At 47.4% G+C, this 21,868-nt stretch overlaps 1 protein-coding gene across 1 annotated transcript; it reads left to right on the top strand.

The window, feature by feature from the left end:
- Positions 1-463: 463 nt before the first annotated feature.
- On the top strand, positions 464-21,413 carry lrig1 (leucine-rich repeats and immunoglobulin-like domains 1). The gene is made up of 18 exons (XM_037251370.1): positions 464-1,481; positions 7,400-7,471; positions 8,032-8,106; positions 10,373-10,510; positions 10,710-10,853; positions 11,315-11,458; positions 11,629-11,772; positions 12,516-12,659; positions 13,817-13,897; positions 14,801-14,872; positions 15,270-15,341; positions 15,431-15,594; positions 15,695-16,036; positions 16,546-16,827; positions 17,924-18,358; positions 18,538-18,672; positions 19,342-19,587; positions 19,898-21,413. Exons 1-18 carry the CDS (start codon positions 1,279-1,281, stop codon positions 20,077-20,079), a joined length of 3,075 nt encoding a protein of 1,024 aa, XP_037107265.1. The 5' UTR covers positions 464-1,278; the 3' UTR covers positions 20,080-21,413.
- Positions 21,414-21,868: the final 455 nt, after the last annotated feature.

The following is a 21,868-nucleotide window of genomic DNA, read 5'->3' as shown; positions in this document are numbered from 1 at the left end:
TTCAGCCCTGCTGAGGCGCATAGATCAAATTATTATAAAGAAACCCATTTCAATTGGTTTCATTGATTGGAAAATTAGATTCCCCAAATCTGCTGCATCGTGTTAGTGCTCTTTTGAGAACTTATTTCCTTTACGGTCGCCTCAAATGAAAACATAATGACATTTTAAACCGGTTTTGTGATTATGGCTTGTTGTAAAGCGATTAGCTGGGCTGTCTCCGGCGCTGGCGGCCCCTTTAAGAAAGAGCGAGAGTTAGCGAGAGGAGGCGGTGTTTGAGGTTTCACACCCCGGAGTGGGAAACTTGGGCGGGTCTTGACACCGCTGACTGACAGCGGCTCACAACGCCGCAAGTCGGCCGTACACGGTGAACCCAAAAGAACCAATCAGGGAAAGGTGTTTGAGCTACGTCATTTACAAACAACCAATTACAGCGAGCCGAAGGTGGCTCTGGAATCACTGTTGTGCTTCCAACGTGGGACTACACTAACCTACCAGAAGGAAAAAAAAAAGGAAAAGTAAGCCAGAGGACAAAACTCATGGTGGCGGTGCACGGTCAAAAGGAGCGGGACTCTTCTTTTTCTATTACTCGGACTATTTAGTTTTTGTGATTACAGTCTGCAAATAATAAAACCCCGACCGGGTCTCCATCGGAGTTTGGGGACCTTTTCAAAGTTGGACTGGAAGTTGGATTGAAGCAGTCGGGACTGAGATTTGAACGCTATGCTTCGCTCGGCTTGCTACCAACGCTGGAGTTATTTTACTGTGGAAAAAGTTTGGAGCTCAACTTTACTGTGCGGGGGACAGTAAACTACATGCACATTAAGTTCATTGTTAAAGCGACGTTAAGTTTGCAACTTGCGGGCTTGCTATTGCCATGTTTCTAGTGAAGCGGGCGCACTGTGCCCTTTAAACGTCTTTTTTTTTGGTTGGACGTTTGCAAACATGTCACTCAAGTTGGTGGGCACGCAGAGAATGTAGCGTTAAATGTTGCATCAATGCGTAACAATCATGAAATTGAGTGGGAATTGACTTTTTTTTAATGACCAAACCGAATCACATTAGATTCAAAGCGCGCCTCGGACATCGAGGAAAAAGTTAAACCTCTGTCCTCAATGACTTTTTCCTGTTTTATCACCTACCTTTTGGCTATCGCGTACAATTCAGAGGAAACTTTGAATATGCTCTAAAGTGCATCCAATTTTTACAAGGTTGCACGAATATTCCAGTTTGCGGGTTCTGGAGAACCCAGCCGCGGCGCTCTTAGTAACTGGATACAAAATGGCGGCGTCCTCGGGACGTTTTGGATATCCCTCTCTTTGTGTTTTTTATTTATTTTTGTCACTCGAACTTTTGATCAGTCATGGATTGACATCCGAGTTGCAGTGTGCACAGAACTGTACCTGCAATGGAGATTCAGTGGACTGCAGTAATTTGGAGCTGGCAGCTCCGCCTGTTGATGTGCCTGTCAGGACGATTTCCTTGTAAGTGAATCAATTATTATATGAAGTCCCTTAATCACTCTGTAAATATTTGATTATTACTTGAATTGCTACTGTCTGTCTGAGACTTGAAAAGTTTCCATTTTTTTCCTTATGGTTTCTGGCTATTTTTGCATAAAGCTGCATGATAAATTGAGGTTTCACCTGCGGCAAAGCACCTGTCAGCTAAGTCTCACTCATTAGCCATCAAGACAAGTTTGCAAAGTCTGCTGTAACATTTGTTTTGTCAAGATGAATGTATTCTGTTAATTGTGCAAGAGGCCAACGCTGTCAGGCCCAATGTCGTACCATATTTAGCACTGCTGGATGAATTGTCCATTGCATCATCTCACGATGCTGTTTTATATGTGCTTAAAGTGAACACACGTCTAATAATGGCTGTAAGTTTTACAGTTTTTTTTATTGTTGTTGCACTGGGTCATAACTTGACGTGACTTCACTTGGCAACTGGAGTATTACTATGCTCAATGGATCTCAGAGACCACCACCACTTTTGATTGCTGGCGAATTGTGTTCACGCCCACAACGGCGCAAACACAGGTTTTTAACTAACACCAAGCTGAGTGCTTCTTCGAAAATACGAAAACCCAGTTCAGCAGTCTCGGCACAGACATGTGTCCTCACAAATTCTTAAAAAGTCCCCAACAGCAAACATTCACGCAAGCACTGCCAGTCAAGTGCAGCACTGCATGTGTTTATTGATCATGTTTGCAAACACCATCCTGGTTGCCCTGGCAGAAGGTGTGTAACTTCTGTTGAGCTAGCGTTGTATCATAACAGCTCCATTTGCATCATGTAAAATAACTACTGATCCAGCGTGATCTCTTGAAGTTTTGTTATCTCGGGCGAAACAAGCTTTACAACTTTTAAATGATTGTTTTCAACCACGAGGCAACATACTTCTCTGCTTGAGCTCGCCGGTTTTTGGCAGGCAACTCTAAGAGCAACTCTGTTCCTGTAAGGCGTTGACTGCGCCTTGATTACGCTAACTAACCACAAAATGGTCATTTCAGGATTTCATGAAAGAAGCCATTTTTATTTACCTAAACATAATTCTTGCAAAATTACGACAGCTTATTTGTAACATGGTTGAAAAGAGCTATTAATATCATTACAATAATTAAGTCCAATATCTACAAGGGAAGTGCAAGACAAATGACTGTTCGAGTTGGCGTTTCAGTAATGAACACGTAAGAGCAAACACGGTGCAGTGAGTTATGTAAGCAGTCTAGATCATCTTTTGCCATCCTGGTTTGAGGTGGTTCTTTACAAGAAAGTGGATATAATATATTAAAAAAAAAAAAAAATGATGAAACATGATGGTTCACCCTTCGAATCCATCCGAGTGGTCTTTGTCATTTGAAGTCATTCAAAGCAGCTTTCCTTCCTTGCGCTCTCAGTGCCTCATCTTATTTTCAGCCACAGTAATGTGCATAAAAAGCACTTTGCCCACCGGGCACTGGGATTAATGGTATTTTTTTCAAGTAAAAAAGAAAAAGCATGTGCATTCTTTGTTTTGACTGTTATTCCATGATGGGCTAGCGGATATAGTGTCTGTCTCACTCGCCCGCATTTCTCACAAGCAAATGTGCTTTATTTAGTACACAAACCGCATTTTATTGTACTTTCCAGTGTTCCCTACGACACACAGTACAGCTCAAGGAAATTCTGGTGCCAAGCCAGCGGAAGCCAACTACTGAATGATCCTCTTTGTACCTCAGCATTTCCCAAGTGGTTTTCCAAGTTCCCTAATATACTGCTTGTCCCTCGAACCGTAGCCCCAAAGCTGACAGAGGAGACTTATTGGTAAACAGTCGCCCTCAGGAAACGGATTTGCGTCGGCGGTTTCCCGGTAGACGACTGGCCCATCACACGGCCTCCGGGAATCTGAGGGTGCTAGTCGGGGGGACTGTGGTGGCGTTTTTCTTTTTTTCCAGCCTCCCTCATGCGATTGTTTTGTCAACATTGCGGTTCGCCGCCGATCCCGCCTTCAGGCTGGATCCACTCGCGCCGCCGTGCGCTACTTGACCGCCACTTTGTCCGAAATGGCTTTAGTCCCATCCCATTACGTGCTTATTAGTTATCTCGCCGCATTTGCTGTCAAGATCAACAGACTGGACAACAGCTAAATGGAGACACGCTCGATGAACGTTTGGGCGGCCGCGTAGCAACAACAGCGGCTCTCGGTGGGTTTACAACACTTGTGGTTTCACAGCAATTTCACACTAGGCCGCATTGTAATCCCGCGGGATTGAGAATGAGTTTGTTTATTGCCATAGTTTCCCTTGCTGTGTGCCTTGCGTGTTCCCTGGCAGATATTTTCAAGTCACAGTTTGACCATCACGCCGGGTTTTGGCTGATGTTATGTTTGGCCCTGATTTTCATCAGCTGTTCTTCGCTTTGGGTTTTCATCAGAGGTTATTGGCATGAAGTTAGAGGTGTAGAACAAATACGTAGAACATCTCCTTGGTAGAGCTCGCGTTAAAAGATAATAGCTTGGTCATGCTGTGCCTCTGGCTACTGCTGACCCTTTCGCCCAAATTTCTCTTGTTTGCAAAGCGTTGTCTGTGTGCCAAAGCACATGGCCCCAAGATGTGGCTCGACATCCTGCCCGGGAAAACCGAAGAACTCGCCCTCCCAGTCGGAGTGGCCGCAAAGGCTGGAGGAACTCTTTTGCTGCGTTGTGTGTGGGCGAGGAGCATTATGTGTAACCGGTTCCTGCTTTGTGTTTCAAAACAGGCACCTCATTTCTTAGTGCTCCGTTTTGGCTTCAGGGTCATTATTTTTGCTTGAAAGTGAAGGATCTCCTGAATGAAATGTTTCTGTGGATTTATGACTCCAATTAACTGTGTTACGCCAATGAAGACGAATGAGCCTGTCTGAGAAGAATCATTCAGGACGACATTAGCTTCACTTGCGTGTTAGGGGATCAGAAGCAAACTGTTTCTTTCTCGAACGAGCAGCCTCGCTATCATCCATAAAACCTTGCAAATGAGCTTCAGGTGGAGCTTCTTCTCCTGGTGTGGCCTTTTGTGGTCTTCTTTGCAGTTCTCACAATGTTTCTCTCGTCAACAGCAGCAGTTTTTTGTTTCTTTACTGTACTCGCTCAACAAGTGTTACAGTAAAGGACATTAGAAATAATTGAATTGGCTGCGGCCAATGTGCAAGTGGTTCAAATTGATTTTCCGTCTTTGCTTGGCTTCACAATTGCTCCTTTTCCCACTAATAGACCGCACTGTGATTTTCGTGTAGGTTACACAACGACAACTAATGCGGTGAAACCCACGTTAAGTTTAACTTAGCACACAACAGCAAGGTCAAAAAGCGACTTCACGTTTCGCGCTAAATTACCAGGAATGACTTTTGATAACCTCGCGATATCGCAAACATTTTTCATGACCCGTCCGCATTTTAGATCCGACTTTTACTTCATCGCTTCCCTTTAACTGACACGTAAAATGGTATCCAGGAGCTGCTGCTAGTTTCTGTGTACACCCAGACGGCAGTTGCCCGGCTATAAAGCAGACCCTGATGACAGTGTGTTTGTGTGTGTGTGTTTGCATGCGCGTAGGTGTGTGTGTCTCTCGGACACACAGGTTATTATTTGATGAGTTTTACGATGCTATGAAACTGACCACATTTAAGGGCGTTTGTGTCCCCGTGGGGCTGAAAGAGCCTCGTCACTGACATCACTTAACGCTCTGGATGAGCAAAGTTCATACAGCATTAATGTACAATAGGAACAGGAAAGAAACATGATGATGTATCGCTGTATGTTCTGACTTACATCATGTCATGTTATGACATCATCTTTACACTCTGGTCCCTCAGCACCCATACACAGCAATTTATGAAGAAAAGCTTTATAATCTGTTTTTGTATGTCAAGGCGTAGCTGCTGAACTCCGTGTTTCTTCAGTTTCGCTTTGTCAGACCGGCCTTCGCTTCCTTATTTTACTCCGAGAAAGATTTCTCGGTCGGCAAGTTTGACGCTAATGTCTTCGATTAGCCGCATATCCTTCCGGCGATCGGGCCACTTAAAATGACAAATTCTGACCTACACTCTGAGGTGAAGTGGACTATAACTAACCACCCGCACAAGTTATGAGTCACAAGTAATAACTTCACGTTGTCGTTTGGCAGACTTATTGGTTTTGACTCCAAAGGTATTGAATCAAAATCAATAAGCAGTTTTTTTTTTTTTTTAGTGTCCACAGGAGTTTGTGGATGTGATTACAACAATATGTGAAGCATTTGCAGGGCTGTACATCCTTTCCCAGCTGGTTGTAAGGAACAGCACGCCATCTTGTTTTGTCTCCTGTCAATCAATCCCAAATGACTTGGAGGCATCTGTTCTGTGCACTGCAAATTCTTTCAGATGCAATTGCTGGGCCACTATCTGGAAAGCATTAACCACGCTTAGTAGTCCCACTTGGATGAGGGAAGGAGGGAGATAAACTCCTGTTATCACCATATTCTCATACAGTAGGTGTTAAAATACCACCCATCTTATCTGATCGGCAGGAAAATAAATCGGACTGAATGAAGCGAAGATAAATACACTTGTTGAGCGTATGCCGCAGTTGGCTGGAAAAAGAAAAAGAAAAGGCCGCATGCGGGCGTGCATGCAAACAAAGGAATGCTTTTGTTTGTTTGCCGCGACCTCTCGCACCCGTGTAGCACTTTTGCCACATTTTGCCTGCGAGGCTGTGTTTTCCCAAAGCATTCCTCGAAGGCAGCGGCGGCCCCAATGAAAGTTGCCGGATCGTTTTTTTTTTTTTTTCTTTTTACACTCAGCTTTGCCTTAACAAGGTAAATTGCCTCCTGTTGCAGGGGATGACAATTTAGTGATCTAGACCACAAAGGGAGGTGGCCCATTAATTGATCATAAACCAGACACACATGTACAACGCCCTGTCAGGCCTGCGCCCGGAGGGCAGACACATGCTCGGCTATTACCTCGTCACCCTCTCGAACAAGGAGAAAGACACGTGGAGGGAAGTGGTCATTATCTGCAATCAAGCCCGGGAGACATAAAAGGAAAATGCGTCGAAGGGGGAAAAAAAAAAAAAAAAAAAGATTTGCAGTCGTAAAAAAATAATCGTATTATTGGACATGAACTGTCTTTTGTCGGGGCAATGACTCTTAATTTTGATCAGAAATGAGTCACAAGCCATCATGAATAACGGTAGCTACGTCTTTGCCGTTTTCCTCGTGAGGCACGAATGGAGGAATGTGGCGCATCAGGTAAAAGTGTCCGCGAACAAGAACTCATTTCTCAGCAGGCCTGCGAAACATTCCTGGTCGCTCTCTCACGTCTGGACAAACGGATGGAGGTGGGAGGGGGTAGGGGGGTTGTAGACTGGGATCTGCAGATTCCCTTTGTCGGGTAAACGCCAGCAGCAAACACAAACGCTGCTCTCACTGTCCGATCCTCTGCCAACGGGCGGCGGGCCAGCAAAGTAGGAGGTGTGTGCGAGACATACCATAAGTTGGCCTTGTTTATGCCTGACATTAATTTGATGAATTTGGCATGGGACACCGTCTGGGAAATGCAGATGTTTGCCCTTCAATGCCCCGTGATGCTCCCCCCCCCCCCTTCCTCCCCCTCCCACGTTGTCTGAGCTAACTCAATTGCTGAACAAGTCTCTCATCCTCTGTAAATCGAGTGCCGGCTATTAAATCTAAGTGCAGATTGATTGTGCAGACGAATGGCCTGTTAGTTTTGTTTGTGGAGCGAGCAAGCAGAGAGAGTTCCTCCATTGATAGTATTGATTCCGTCCTGCTTGTAGTCAACCGGATGATTTTACACTTTGTTTTCAATTTGAATTAGCTTGCCTGCTGCACATTATTCACACTGCAAATTCATTATCGCCACCTTTTCTTTTTTTTTTTTTCCAGAAATCTTGGCCACAGCAAGCTGACTGACATCAGCACCGAAGTGTTTTCCAACCTATCAAATTTACGAGAGTTGTGAGTATTCATCCACACCAAACATTCACTGTGTATATATTTCGGAAACTGTTTCACCGGCACTTCTTAAAATGTCTGCCAGGTCAGCACAAACAAGGTTCAGGTAACCTACTTATCGTAGTTCGGCTAATAAAAATGGGAACATCTGTATTTGGGACGCCATAGCTTTATTTGTTCCCACACACGCAATCGGGACCGAGCTTCTTTTTTCGGCACGGCCTCGTCAATTTGGTAACGTTTGCGGTCGACACTTAGTAGCAGCTTCCTCGTCGGTGTTACCTTGAGCTAAGCCCGATTGAGAATAAGTGGTGGTTTTCTATATTAAGCCTCTCCTCCACCACCTGATATTGTAGCCAACACTGGCCTTGTCAATAATTTATACGGCGAGGAGAGGACTTGGCTCGCTTTCACTCAACACAAAACACACAGAAAAGCTTAGCCGCACACGTGACATCATCAGGCCAACCAATTCTGTCACACTTTTTCTTGTGTCAATTATAATTTGATTTTTAAAGTAGTCTCCATAACCATCTGCTGACTGTGCGTCGGTGACTTTTCAGGCGGCTGGACCACAACGAGCTGACCTCCATACCGGATTTAGGATGGGCGGCTTCAACGATTGTCGCACTCTACCTGTGAGTAGACAGCGCTGCTTGTTGCCAGAATGATCTGCCTCTTGGTATTCTTAGGCTACTGGCCTCTTTGAAATGCTCTTGAAATAGTCTCCTGACATCTGTCAAGGATGCAAATGCTTTTACGTGTCACTTTTAGAATAGTGGCACGAGCGCTACAATGTTACAGTATCATCAAAAAAAAACCACTAACTAGATTTCCATTTGAGCTCGTTGGGTATCGTTCTAAGATTTAAGATTATAATCCTATTAGGCAGACATTTGTGTTATCTCGTAAGCTCAACGTTGTTTTCTCCGAGTCGTGAAACCGGGCCTGCGGGGACTGCCCGCATTGGCATCTCACTGGAGATTTATTGCCTTATTTGGGAGGGAGGGAGGGAGGGAGGGAGGGAGAGCGAGCGTACGTATGTGCCAATGCTTGTCTGCGTTAAAAGCAGGAACTCTGCAGACAATATTTCAAATATAAGTTTAGTCTATAGTAAGTCATAGTCTGAAAACTGGACCAACGTTGCCAACTTGACCTAGATTCAATTTAACTCCTACTAGTCATTGAAATGTTCAGAAAGGGTTATCTCATCCACATGTTTAATTTTCTCCACACCTTGCTGGAGTGCGGGCCGCCCGCCTGAAAACCTGCAGCTGCTGTCATCTTTTGGTTTTCGTGCTGAGCATTGCAAGAGTGGCACCTTAGCCTCGTGTGTTCAGAAGTCATCCCGAAGCCTTTTTGTGGTCAGAGTCTTTCTGCTTTTCCTCACGACAGAAAACCTCTATTCGCTCCAAGCATGGAAGTAACGCCCCTCCAAATAACCAGGGGGGCTTTTTTTGGCCTGACTTGAAGCCTGTTGCCAGGGAAGAGCCCGCGGGGGCTGACAGGAGAAGAGGCGAGAGGGAGGGTCCAGTATTTACAAAGCCACACAGCTGAAGTGAAGGCCCACCGAAGCACTTGCAGCTGTCCGTCACGTAGCTTACAGTAAAATGGGTGACGGCGAGCCGGGGGAGGAAGGGATGGTTGACATCACCGTTTGGCGCAAGAGAAATAGTGCACCAATAAAGGACATTGTCCGAGGGACGTGTTAGAAAACAGAAGTTTAAAAAGAGAAATGAAAGTCGATGGTGGACAGTAAGAACACAAGGATGGCGCAACAAAGCGTAAAAATGGTGTCATAGTCACTGACGCAACTGCACTTGTCCACTGCACACATCGCCCTCCATGTCAACTTCAAAGCGAGGTTCTAATACCGTTGGGAGGGGGGAGGTCATGCATACTTTGTCTCTTTTTGAACGGACCTACTAATTGCCTTCAAAGATAACGCTGGAAACGGTCTTACCAGGGTAAATGACCTGCATCAAAAGAAGCGTCAAAAAGGAACCGGGCTCGTGCTAATCAGATGCTCGATGCGCCACGTTATTGAGATTTGGAATTAAGTACAGTGGATAAATCTCCCGGACTTCAAAAGCCGAGCAGCAGCGATTCATCAACGTTGTCACCAACAGTATGATAAAGATGGCCGCCAGTGTCGACCAGTCAAGCTTTCATGAACGCCGCCATTGTCCGTCCCAACTTCAAACACGCCGGGCGCTCTGTCTCTCTCGCACAGCTGGATCCTCGAGCGTGGGAGGGAGCGAGTTTGGGTGGGGGCCGGCCGGCCATGGTGGAACTGGAAAGAGCGAGAGAGGTCAATCTCTTCCACCAGTCTGAGGCTGATCTGTTTTTCCCAGCAGAGGTCACCAGCTGTTGACCCTTGCTCACTTCTTAACTATCCCCTATTTTTCTCCTCCCCCATTCTTTTCCCTCGCGCTCTGTGCTCAAAGTAGCCACTGTGTGTTACTCTGTTTTGTTGTTTGTGCGCTCGCACGGTTCGGCCTGAAGCATTATGGCCCGTGTTTATTCAGGTGGGCACTGCGGCGTGACCCCCAGATGCCCCCCCCCCCCCCCCACCAATAAACGAGCATGTGTGTGTCCATTTGCTAGCTGAAGGCTAGAAAGGAAGGAGGCACCGACCTTGTTTTGACAGTATTGGAACACCTGCTCTCTTTTGCTTTCTTTGGCTCTTTGGACGCAAACGACCCTGGGAATGAAACCAGTCGGTCGCAAAATATCGCGGAAGCTTGATTGAGTATGAAGATGGGTTCAATTAGTGTCTCCCCTCTGGCTTTCCTGTGTGGAGGTCAAGTGCCAATAAAACAGATTTGAAGCGCTGCTTATGCAACCAAACGTCAGGCATATTTTTGTTTGTTCAGTAAAATATCTCTTTTTGCTCTTCCTCAGACATCATAACAAAATCCGCAGTATTGACACCGCACGAATCCGAAACTTGGTTTCCTTGGAAACCTTGGACCTGAGCAATAATGACATCACTGAGCTACGAGGACACTCCTTCCCCGCAGGCCTCCGGATTAGAGATTTGTAAGTATGGTTCAACTACGCATTAAATGCAGTTACACAATGAATTCCGTGTTAAGAGCACTTAATGTTTTTTCAAGCCTTCGATGTCGATAGGAAACTCTCAGTCCTTCCATTTGCACAAGCATAACAACATCGTGCGACCTCACCCGAAAGAAGAAATGTGTGTAGTGAGTGCGCAGCTGTGTTTGGGCGTCCTCAGGTACCTCAGCAGCAACAAGATCAGCACATTAGAGCCAGGAGCGCTGGACCGTCTCGGCTCCACTCTCCAGGTCCTGAGATTGAGCCGAAACCGTGTCAGTCAGATTCCCGTCAGGGCATTCCAGCTCCCGAGGCTCACCCAGCTGTGAGTGCTTTTGAATTTACATCGGTGTGAAAATGTGGGTCAAACGCAACCAAGTTGTATGAACAAACATTTATTGGTTTCTTCCAAGTTCCCCAAGTGGTTACTTCATTCTTCGTCCTAGCTTAGCCAAACTTCCTTTTACTTTGTCTCACCGAAGCTGGACACTGTGTCCACAACAAGTATTGATTGTCTACGCCTCTGACTGGAAGAGTAAAAGCGCTTTTGGAATGGAAGTCTAACCTGTTTTGACTCTATCAGGTTCTACAGGTGTCTTTTTTGTCAGCCAGCCAATTGCGTGACGTCAAATTAAACACAAACAAATAGGCCAGGTTGTTTATTTCCTCCTTCGAGGGCAATTCTTTTTCCTTCTTAATTGCTGATGTGATGAAACAGTTTGTATGGTTTTTTTTTTTTTATAAATAGTTCGTAACCTTTTGTCATGATTTGTGTCCAACCCGCAGCGAACTGAACAGGAACCGCATCCGTCAGGTGGAAGGTTTGACTTTCCAGGGTCTTTCCAGCTTGGAGGTGCTGAAGCTCCAAAGAAACAGCATCAGCAAGCTGACTGATGGTGCTTTCTGGGATCTTGCCAAGATGAAAGTCCTGTACGTATCTCTGACAAGACCTGGAAGACATTTGTGTGATGATTTATGTTTGATTTGTCATTTTCAATCTTTGAATAACTATAAATGACTTCTTATTTCTGTATGTACGATTCGATATTTCATGGCAGCGTTCCGTTGTCATGATTGATATCTGATTGTTTGTAATCCAGACACTTGGAGTACAACAGCCTGAGCGAGGTGAACAGTGGCTCCTTGTATGGTCTGACGTCCCTTCAGCAGCTCTTCCTCAGTAACAACTCAATAACCCGCATCAATCCTGACGGTTGGAAGTTCTGCCAGAAACTGAGGGAATTGTGAGTGCCACCTCCGACTCCAAATCAAATTTGTTGATATATAATTATTCCATTTTTTTGGTGAAATATCTACATCCATTTTATCTTCAGCAATATGATCTTTCTACGTTACAAGGGTTAAACGCCGCAGAGCTTGTACACTCAATATGCTCTAGGAAGGATAATCCTGTTTATCCCATAATTAGACCTGAGCTCAATAGCTTTGGAACTGTTCCTTTGCTGTTTTGCGTGTCTTTTTCTTCATCCCTTGAGTGTATACCATCTTGTGCTCGCCGTGTTGTGGTAATTACACCGACGGATCACATTTGCCCCCCCCATTGTCAAGTGAAGGACAAGGTATTACCTGAGAGCCTTCCTCCTTTTCTGTTGACATGAGCGTCATTTCACTGCTATAAAATGCTTTACTCAGCTGAGGCGTTACTAACTGCGAGGTGGACCGGCTTTGCGTGTTTGTCCATGTGTAACCGTTAGACAAGATTACCAGTTAGATGTAAGTTTACCGTTCATATCTGAGCGCCATATCCTGTAAACATGTCTATGAATGATAGATTGCCTCCTGGCTGTCCTCTTTGCGTTTTAGTGGTCCTATGGCTTTTTTTTTTTTTCTTCTTTTTATCAGGCGCTCTGCATATATGAGCAAGAGGAGAGCTGTAGGAAGTCACAGGACAAAGACTCACATTTTCAAACTCTTGTTGATGACTATTAGTTGCTGTGTGTGTCTCACCCGCATTTTCTCTCTCCAGGAATCTGTCGTATAACAACCTGACGCGTCTGGATGAAGGCAGTCTGGCTGTGCTGGGGGATCTCCACACCCTCCGTCTGGGACACAACGCAATAAGCCACATCGCCGAGGGAGCCTTCAGAGGCCTCCGGGCTGTGCGCATCCTGTAAGTCTACACCCCCCCCCCCCCCCCCCCCCCCCTCCTCACCTGCCATTAGCAAGTCAAAATCACTCCTGAGATGTGCCGCAGGGGAGTAGTGAAAGCCGAGATGTTGTCATATTTGATTAGCTCTGTGAATATGCCATGCTGATTTGAGGTCTTTGGTGTTTGCAAATTCAAAGTTTGATCACATAGGCATTTTTTTTTTTTTTGGGACAAATTGTTCCGTGTTCACTTTTGTCACAGTTTCTGTGGCAACTTTCTGGTCTTTCTTGCTTTGTTCCTTTTGTTTCCTCCTTTTTATTTTCATGAACACACACTTTATCTGTTCCCTCATCCTCCCCGTTCATCCCGCCACTCTTGTGTCTTTGAGGCAGCCCTAATTTAATCAGCCGAGGGAAGAACAGCCATAGACCGGGCCCGAAAGTTAGCCGGGGGAGCTTTAATTGGTCCTGCTTTGCTGGCTGAGCTGGCACGCCACCCGAGCCTGCGGCGGGGTGTGAAAGCTCCAAACAAGCCCGCGTGGTCCCCTTATTCGGCCACGGGGGTTGTTGGCCCATCACGCCGCCCCCACCTTGCTCTTGAGCGCCCCCCAACCCAACACCCACCACCACCACTGGCCTTGCTTTAACAAGCCAACAACCATTCACATCCAGCCAGCCAGAAAGAGTTGGAAATTGGCAGCTCCAGTTTGGCAGCCAGTGGGGGATGAAAAGAACAAGGGGTGTTCTGCAAAGCATGGGAAGGAGCAGTATTATGTTATTGTGAAGACGGTGATGGGTGGGTGTGGGTGGCCAGCAACCTCAAAGGTCTTGAGTTTGAAAAATGATTTACTCCACAAGTGTTTGTTCCCTTCCTAGACAGCTGGCCTTGACTGTATTGTGAGCAAAAGCAAGTGAAACACATTCAGCAAGTGTTAAGGAACTCCCAAAAAGAAGGCTTTCTTTCAGTAAATCTATTCAATCTTTGCCCGGCCATTGCTAAGCTTGCTCTGTAACCCATGAAGACTTCTGGCCCGAGAGTACAGCAGCAGAGGGGCTTCTAAGGCCAGGTGTGAGCGGGCAACCCATGACGAAGACTAGGCTTTGCCAAGGCAGCACCGACCGAACCTGTCATCCTTGCGACGTTTTTATCCTAACCCTCTTTTCTCTCATTCTCTGCAGGGAGCTGGACCATAATGACATCTCAGGCACAATAGAAGATACCAACGGGGCCTTCTCGGGTTTGGACAGCCTCAGCAAGCTGTGAGTCTCTAATTCTTGTTTTCCCCTTTTAAATTGGGCTTTCCCATTTTCACCATGAACCCCAAATAGTTTTCAAATTGGCACGTAGTTCAATGTGACAAGTCGTCAAGTCTCCCGGGATGTAGAGTCGGTGCTGGCCTTTGAGTAGTAATTCCTAGTAATCAAGCCACAGGATGAAAAGACGATGTCCAGCCAAGATGGTTCTCAGTGTGTGCGCCGCTAAAGGAGAAAGAGGAAGAGAAAGGGCCTTTTCTTCACACTGGCGGGGGTTCGCTCCCCAATAGGCTTAGTTCCATTTCTTCTCCGTGCTTGCGCTCGACCTGCCCCCGCTTTCACACTCTCTGTTGTTGGGAGCTGAGAGAGGGTGAAATTGAAGGCCGCATTCAGTCATCAAAATCAAACGCCTCACACGCCCCGAACCCTGACCCCTACGTCTTTTGTCAAGTGTGGGCCCGAGCGGCTCGCTGCATCCCGAGCCTGCTTAGCTGAGCCGTGGGAGGGAGAAGATGCAAAAAATAAAAAGAGAGCGAGAAATAGTTGGCGGCACATCAAAGTTGTGTACACAAAGGCGTGCTTTCAATAATTCTTAACGCAAATTGCATGAATGAGGAAGTAGAAGATCCAATGGAGGAAAGGACGTGGACTCCAAATAAGAGAGCAGCAGCTGGCCGAGCTTCTCATGTAGTAGCTTAAATATCGTCACAAACTCCGTCGGGTCATTGCTAATATCATTCCACGCAAACACAATTTCACACACTCACTCTTTCACCTTTTGGCTAATCTCTAGACAGTTCAGATTTCCGCATTTTCGATCCCCCTGCCGCTTATCAGATTCAGCCTTGCTAATTGTGCTCCACTCTTTTCCCCATCCCTGCATACTTGGTCCACATCCATCATGGTCAGAACGCTTTTTGGAAACAAGATCAAGTCCGTGGCAAAGAAAGCCTTCGCTGGACTCGAGACCCTGGAACACCTGTGAGTATTCTACAATGGGTGGGGTTCACATTGTCTGGGAAGGGGGGGAAATGAATAGCTGGTGAGGAGATGCTGACTTCAGTATGTAGCAAGGGGGGGTGTCAAATTGGTTTCCCCTTAGAGGGCCATCATGACTGTGAAATCACATAATTGTACTATTATTGCCTTATCATGTTATAGATACTAATTTGGAATTTAGAAGCCATTGAAAAAACGTTCAGTGGGTTTGCTTTAGTGGGCCATAGAATGAGTTTGTGGCACCTGGGCCTTAGGTTTGACACCAGTGATGTAAAGGCAGAAGCCACGGCAAGCGCCCAGCTGCCTCTTTCTCGCTAGCCCGGCACAACTTCAACTATGACCTGAGGACGTTTGTTGACTTGCTGCCGCACCCCCACAGGAACTTGGGTGACAATGCAATCCGCTCCATCCAGCCCGATGCCTTAAGCAAGATGAAGAACCTCAAAACTCTGTGAGCACTCACCACATCACCCAACCCACATTTTACCTGTACACGTTACGTCCCAAACAGATTTTCAGGTGTTTGCTTCTTCTCCGCAGTCTCATCCAGAGCGACAGCTTCTTGTGCGACTGCCAGCTCCGCTGGCTGCCTGAGTGGTTGGTGGCCCGCGGAATACAGAGCGGCGTTAACGCCACGTGTGCCCACCCTGAGGCTCTCAAGGGTACCAGTGTATATCAGGCTCCATCCAGCAGTTTTTTGTGCGGTGAGTAATGTGTATGTGTGTTTGCTATGCAGTAGTTTTCATTCAAATTCCGGACTTACTTTGACGTCGGCGTTTCCCGTCCCCGTCCTGGACTCTTTAGATGACGTTCCCAAACCCCAGATCAGCGTCCACCCAGAAACCACAGTGGCGGTCCTCGGCAGCAACGTGCGCCTCACCTGCACGGCCGCCAGCAGCAGCTCGTCACCCGTGACCTTCACGTGGCGCAAGGACCAGGAGCTGCTTCGACACGCCGAGACGGAGAACTACGCCCACGTGCGCCCTCGCCCGCAAGACGGGACGGGCGGCGGCAGCGGCGTGAAGGAGTACACCACTATCCTACACCTGCGCCACGTCACCTTCGCGCACGAGGGGCGCTACCAGTGCATCATCGCCAACCACTTTGGCTCCACGTACTCAAGCAAGGCCCGTCTCATTGTCAACGGTAGGCTTTGCTAATAGCGTCTTTGTTCGTACAAATGGAATTGCCGGAAAATCGATGACACAGCAGTATTTCTTTTGGGGGATTTTTTTGTATTGCTGTTGACAAAAACAAAACAGGGCTGTGCAGCAAAATCACGGCCATCAGTTATCTGTTAACGTGTGTGTGATTACATCACTTCCGCCAAATAAAACGTCTGTTGACATTGCGCTTATCTGCCTTTCAATTGTTCCACTTGACAGAGGCGCAATTGAGTTCGGTAGCCATGCGGGAGTTTCTCCTCTTTCAGCCGAACAAAAGTCTCCACTCTCTTTTGCCGTTCGTAACAAATTGATTTGACTCCATGACAGAAGCCATTTCTCTATCGCTCTGCCCCTCGGCCTTCTCGCCGCGTTTGTGACAAAATTATTCTTCCGTTTGTCATCTTGGTGTCATGCCTATGACAGCTTGCCGAAGTGTGATTCCGCCTGCGTCCATTTTAATCCAAGTTTTTTGGTCTGCTTGATCCGCAGTGCTGCCATCTTTTGTGAAGACACCCAGGGACAGCACCATCAGAACGGGCCACACGGCTAGGCTGGAGTGCGCCGCCGAGGGCCACCCGGCCCCGCAGATCGCCTGGCAGAAGGACGGCGGCACGGATTTCCCCGCCGCCCGGGAGCGGCGGATGCACGTCATGCCCGACGACGACGTGTTCTTCATCATGGACGTCAAGCCCGAAGACATGGGCGTGTACAGCTGCACGGCCAAAAACACGGCGGGAACTGTGTCTGCCAACGCCACGCTCACCGTGCTAGGTAGCGTTCGCTTCTGCTCATTTTGGCCCAGCGTTGATGCTTTTCCCACAACTCCAAAGGAACACGCTTGTAAATAACTCCGCTCTCGTGTGGGAAGCTGTAGAATGGCCAGCTTTATATTTTTCCTTTCCTCAGCAGCTGTGGCCTTGCTGTGCGGGTCGGGGGCCAAAGGCCAGCGTTGAGGGTCAAAGGGGATTGTTGGGGGAGCGAGCGCGACTCACAGAGGGATGTTTGTTAGACATTCCCAAACAACCCCCACCGTTACACCTCCACTCTCTGTGGGAGCGACCGACACACGTTATTGGCCGCTCTGTCTTGTTGGTTCAGACCGAACCGAGCTCACTAAGATCATCTTTGTCTTCTCTTGTCGGGAATGGAAAGAATAAACGCGCAACCGTTTTCATCGGGTTGCCCTTATACGAGCTCTGGGTGGCGGTACTTGAGACCGGGGCGACTGAGGACTAAGCCACTCAACAAACGGGAAAAATAGAAGCGAGCGGCCGTGCTGATCAACTGAATCTGTGAAGGAGCGGCGGGGGTGGGCACGGAGGGGGTTCGGGCGGCCTTCGAGGGGCCCCCTGTCTGGAAAATCCTCTCGGTGAGAAAAATGGAAGCCCGAGACGAGCCTGGAAAGGAGGAGCGTGTTAGTTGGGCGGAGTGAGAGAAGATTGATAGGAGAGAGACGGAACACTGAAGTGGGTTAAGTGAGATCTCTTTATCTGTGTATGTCCTGCTGTGAGGGGAAGTTCTCAGTATGCGAGATGCACACACACACACACACACACACACACACACACACACACACACACACACACACACACACACACACACACTGGTCAATGTGCTCCATAGTTGCCGCAGAAACACTTGAATTATTGTTCTCTCGAGGCTTTTGTCCCTGGAGAAATCCTCTTTGTGCTAAGTGAAAATGTTTCCTTACCTTAAGATGTTTCATGATGTTCACAGATGTCAAGGAAAACAGTTTGACTGCAGCCAAGACGTCTATATTTTTTTAGATACTCTGAATTCAGATGTTAAAAGTGACCGCTGGTTAGTTTGTGCCATCGCTCAGACGATATTCCCTTTGGCCTTGCAGAAACCCCCCACTTGGCGCAGGACCTGGAAGATCGCAACGTGGTCGTAGGCGACACGGTGGCGCTGCAGTGCAAGGCGCTGGGCAGCCCTCCGCCCCGCATCACGTGGCTGCACGACGACCGGCCTCTACGCCCCTCCGACCGCCATCACTTCACCCCCGGCAATCAGCTGCTGGTCATCGGCGCGGCGACGCCGGAGGACGCCGGCCGCTACACCTGCCTCATGTCCAACACGCTGGGCACGGAGCGCGCTCACAGCCAGCTGCTGGTCACTCAGCGCCGTGGGCCCTGCGCCGCCGCGCCCGGCCTAAGCACGGTCACCATAGGCATCATGGTCATCGCCGTGGTGACGAGTATCGTGGTCACCTCCCTGGTGTGGGTGTGCATCATCTACCAGACGAGGAAGAAGAGCGAGGATTGCAGTGTCACCAACACGGGTTAGTCTTCTTCAGCAACACGTGACTTAGTTCAAAACAATCCTCACGAATGTGGTTTGACCTGTTAACCAGACGTAAACCCCCGAGGGCAACTGTATTTTTGTTTTTTGTGGCCGCTCGTCGGAAATTGGACTTTTTTTTCGGGCTCGCTCTAATTCTTGCCACTCGCTCACCTCCAGATGAGACTATCGTTCCTCCCGACGTGCCGAGCTACCTGTCCTCTCAGGGAACGTTGTCGGAGCGCCAAGACGTTTGCATCCGCGTTGAGGCCGCCAGCGGACCTCAGCCCAACGGACACCTCGTCGACTCAACAGGTAGCTTCTAACCTCCATCTCAGATTGGCTAATAATCCATTCATTGGTTGTTACCGCTTTTTAGTTTATGTCGCAATCCGACAGCCTGAATTTGCTACATGACAGCTGCGGGCACAATTCATTTGATTGCGTCTTGGTGGTTGCTGTAAAAATAGAAAGCACTAAAAAGGTAGCGTGCAAATGCCTTTGTGTCGCCTCAGCTTTGATTGAGTCCAATTATGTGCACATTTCCTCATACCTGATTATTTCGGATTGTTTATTTTTTTTGGGCTACAATCGGCTTACGCCTTTGAATGTGATGTGTTTAGTGCAGAGCCTGAGCTTTTGCTGCCTTTTTTCCGTAGTCTAAACAAGGCATTTCATTTGACAGTAGAAAAGACTTTTTGTAGAATGTTGTCAGTGGAAACATTAGCTGGCCTATTTAGTATGCTTACGTCATTTCGCTTCTTTCAGTCCCTTGCCGAAAGGGCAACAAACTCACTCTTTCGATCAGAAATATTTGCTAGTAGTTTTTTTGTCCGATAGTATTGGCCTTTAAACAAGCAATTTTAGTTATTCTTATTTTGAAAATGACCAATATCAAAATGAATTGGTCTATACTGTGTGTATTTGCTACACTACATCCTCACATACCCACAAACATTTGATTTGTTTTTAAATTTGCCGCAGGTTTCGATGGTCCGGTCCTGTGCACGGATTGCATGGAGAGCAGCGAGCTCTACTCCAAAGACCCGGACTACCAAGTGCACGGCTTTGCCCCGGGTGGGCTCAGCGAGTATCACCAGCAAGCCGCCCCTCCGCCCTATTCGCACTGTTCCTCGGCGGATCGCATGGCGCCCCTCTGCAACGGGATTCGAAAGGACGCTCATGGATTTCCAAACAACGTGCTGCAAGTGAATCCGCACGACAGAGAAGGTAAATCAGACATGCCCGCTGGAATTTCAGATTGCATGTGGAGGCAAATACTGCGTCTCGGCTAGTCACTGTTGATTGATTAGCGAAGACCAGCGCTTACAAAGTAACAGTGTTGCATGCCCCGAGCCATGAGTGTGCGGGCGCTGCTGCCAAGCTCTTAATTACGCGCCTCAACATGTCTTGCTGATTATTGAACCGCTCCAGCGAGACTCAGACGCGGCCCGCAGGCCACGCTTCGCTTAGCGCCGCTGGACGACACCACGCAAGCAAATCTCATATTTGCGTTTCTTGTTCTTGTCTTCCTTCCCAGCGAGCAGAGCGGAAGGAACACCGGCCGCATACACGTCGCAGGAAGATACTTTTCACCCTCCGGTGAAACTGGTGAGCCGAGGACATGTTGACAATGACTGTGAGCCTGAGCTCAGACAGACTCTGCTGTCCAACGGGCACGCCGTAAGAGCCTCGCCCCCCCTGAGGAGAAGCATCGATTAGCGGTGGATTCACTCTAGCTGCATGGACCTGTTTTTGTTTTCTTTCTTTGCACTGGGAAATGAACTGCTACCTCATATCGAGGCCAAGCGCTCCCGAGCCGCGTGGATCTTGGAGCGCCGAGGGGGGGAAATCCGGAGTTTGAAGGCGGAGCTTGTGTGGGTGGCGTCCCATCTGAGCGTATGTGCTGTACATAGTTTAAAAACCTTCTGTTGGGAGGTGACCACTAAGAATTTTAGCTCCAAAAAATGTGACTTGCTTTTGAAGCAAACGGTGCAGTGAAAATTGATTTGCCCTCTTCTTGAAATCGTTTCCCCATATTATTTTTTGTTGGATGATCTTAAACATTAAAGTGGGGAAACAATGCAAAGTAAGAATTTCAGCGGAGGCCTCGCCAAAACATTTTCACGGCACTGTAAATGTCGGCAACCGTGTACAGTACGTGAACGTGCAGGGACATTAGACTGTACATAAGAGTTTTCTTATATATCTTTTACAAAAGAGTATTTGGATTTATGTGCATGACAAAGGAGTGATAGTATTTTTATTCAAAAGACAAACAGGTAAAAAACAAAAACAAAAAAAACAGCCCTTTTTAAGCTTTTACCAACAGTCAGCTGTGGTGCCTTATTGCATGGTCAAAGTAAACGTGTCATAATAGCAAACTGTATGTGAACTTTTACCGAGAGACACTGGTACACGATTGCAAGCGAAACACTTGATTGCACTTGAATGTTTGCTTTTCTCTCAAGCGATCCCACCGGTCACAGCCAAATGCTTATTACTACTTTCATCATTCGTGGATGTTGTATGAAGGACAAGCTTTTGGTGTCAATGATGTCAGCGGTGGACGGGGTTACCATGCCAACAAAAGCACTTGTTTGCTCCCTTGGTAGAGGCAGCGGCAATGCAGTTTTTTTTTTCCTCAAACAAAGAAGCTTTGCGTCTTGACTCGAGGTCATCGGCGGCTCCAATGGCTGAAGTTATAAAGATTGTCATTCGAACTGACGTTCAGCTGTGTAGGCTATTAATAATAATACAAAAAAAAAAGAAGGTCGCCGCTGTTTTATTGTTACTGCTGTAAAGTGAATCCGCAAGTGACGGCCGCGTTCTCAGCATCACTGCAGCTTTAAGGCAAATGCAAGTTGCACCCTTTATCTGAACTGCGACCCTGTCGGGGTCAATGAAAAGGGACAAACAACCTGAGGGAGTTCAACTTTTAATTTATTAAAACACATTGAATGTCTGCGTTTAAAAAAAAAAATGCTAAAGTGACTGCCATGGTATTGAGGTGTCTAATAAAATCCCATTTGGCTTTACAGACTCGCTTTTCTAAACAGAATCAAGGTGTGTTTTGTTTTGAGTCACACGGCCGACAGCCGACTTGGCGTTTAGCACAGATCACATGTCCTGCTGGTTATGGAGGAGTCATCAATTCAAATGAAGCGTGCATAGCAGACATGGAACCAAAGACCTTGATCTTCAAAGCGCGCATGGAGAGACACGCATACGTAGCTGATTTTCCCAACAGGAATGTCTCCTGAAGCTCCAAAGACAGCAGGCATTTTTGCCCTTATGCGGGCTGTTTACAATATTAGCCAGGGAGTCAGAGCCGACTGAGGGTCAGTCAACGTGCATTCCAAATCGAAGTGGCCCAGACGGCAGCACCGACCATTTTTGTCCAACAACCTGGTGACAAGCGGCTTGACAAACAATCCCACCTGTGTGGCATCTGTTTTCCCGTATACGCCCCTCAACTGGATTTATCACGTTTTCAACAGACTGGCCAATG

The sequence above is a fragment of the Syngnathus acus genome, chromosome 5 (genome assembly GCF_901709675.1).
Source record: "Syngnathus acus chromosome 5, fSynAcu1.2, whole genome shotgun sequence".
In the NCBI taxonomy this organism is placed as follows: Eukaryota; Metazoa; Chordata; class Actinopteri; order Syngnathiformes; family Syngnathidae; genus Syngnathus; species Syngnathus acus.
Note: the sequence above shows the minus strand (reverse complement) of the source record. Positions and strands in the feature narration are given on the sequence as shown.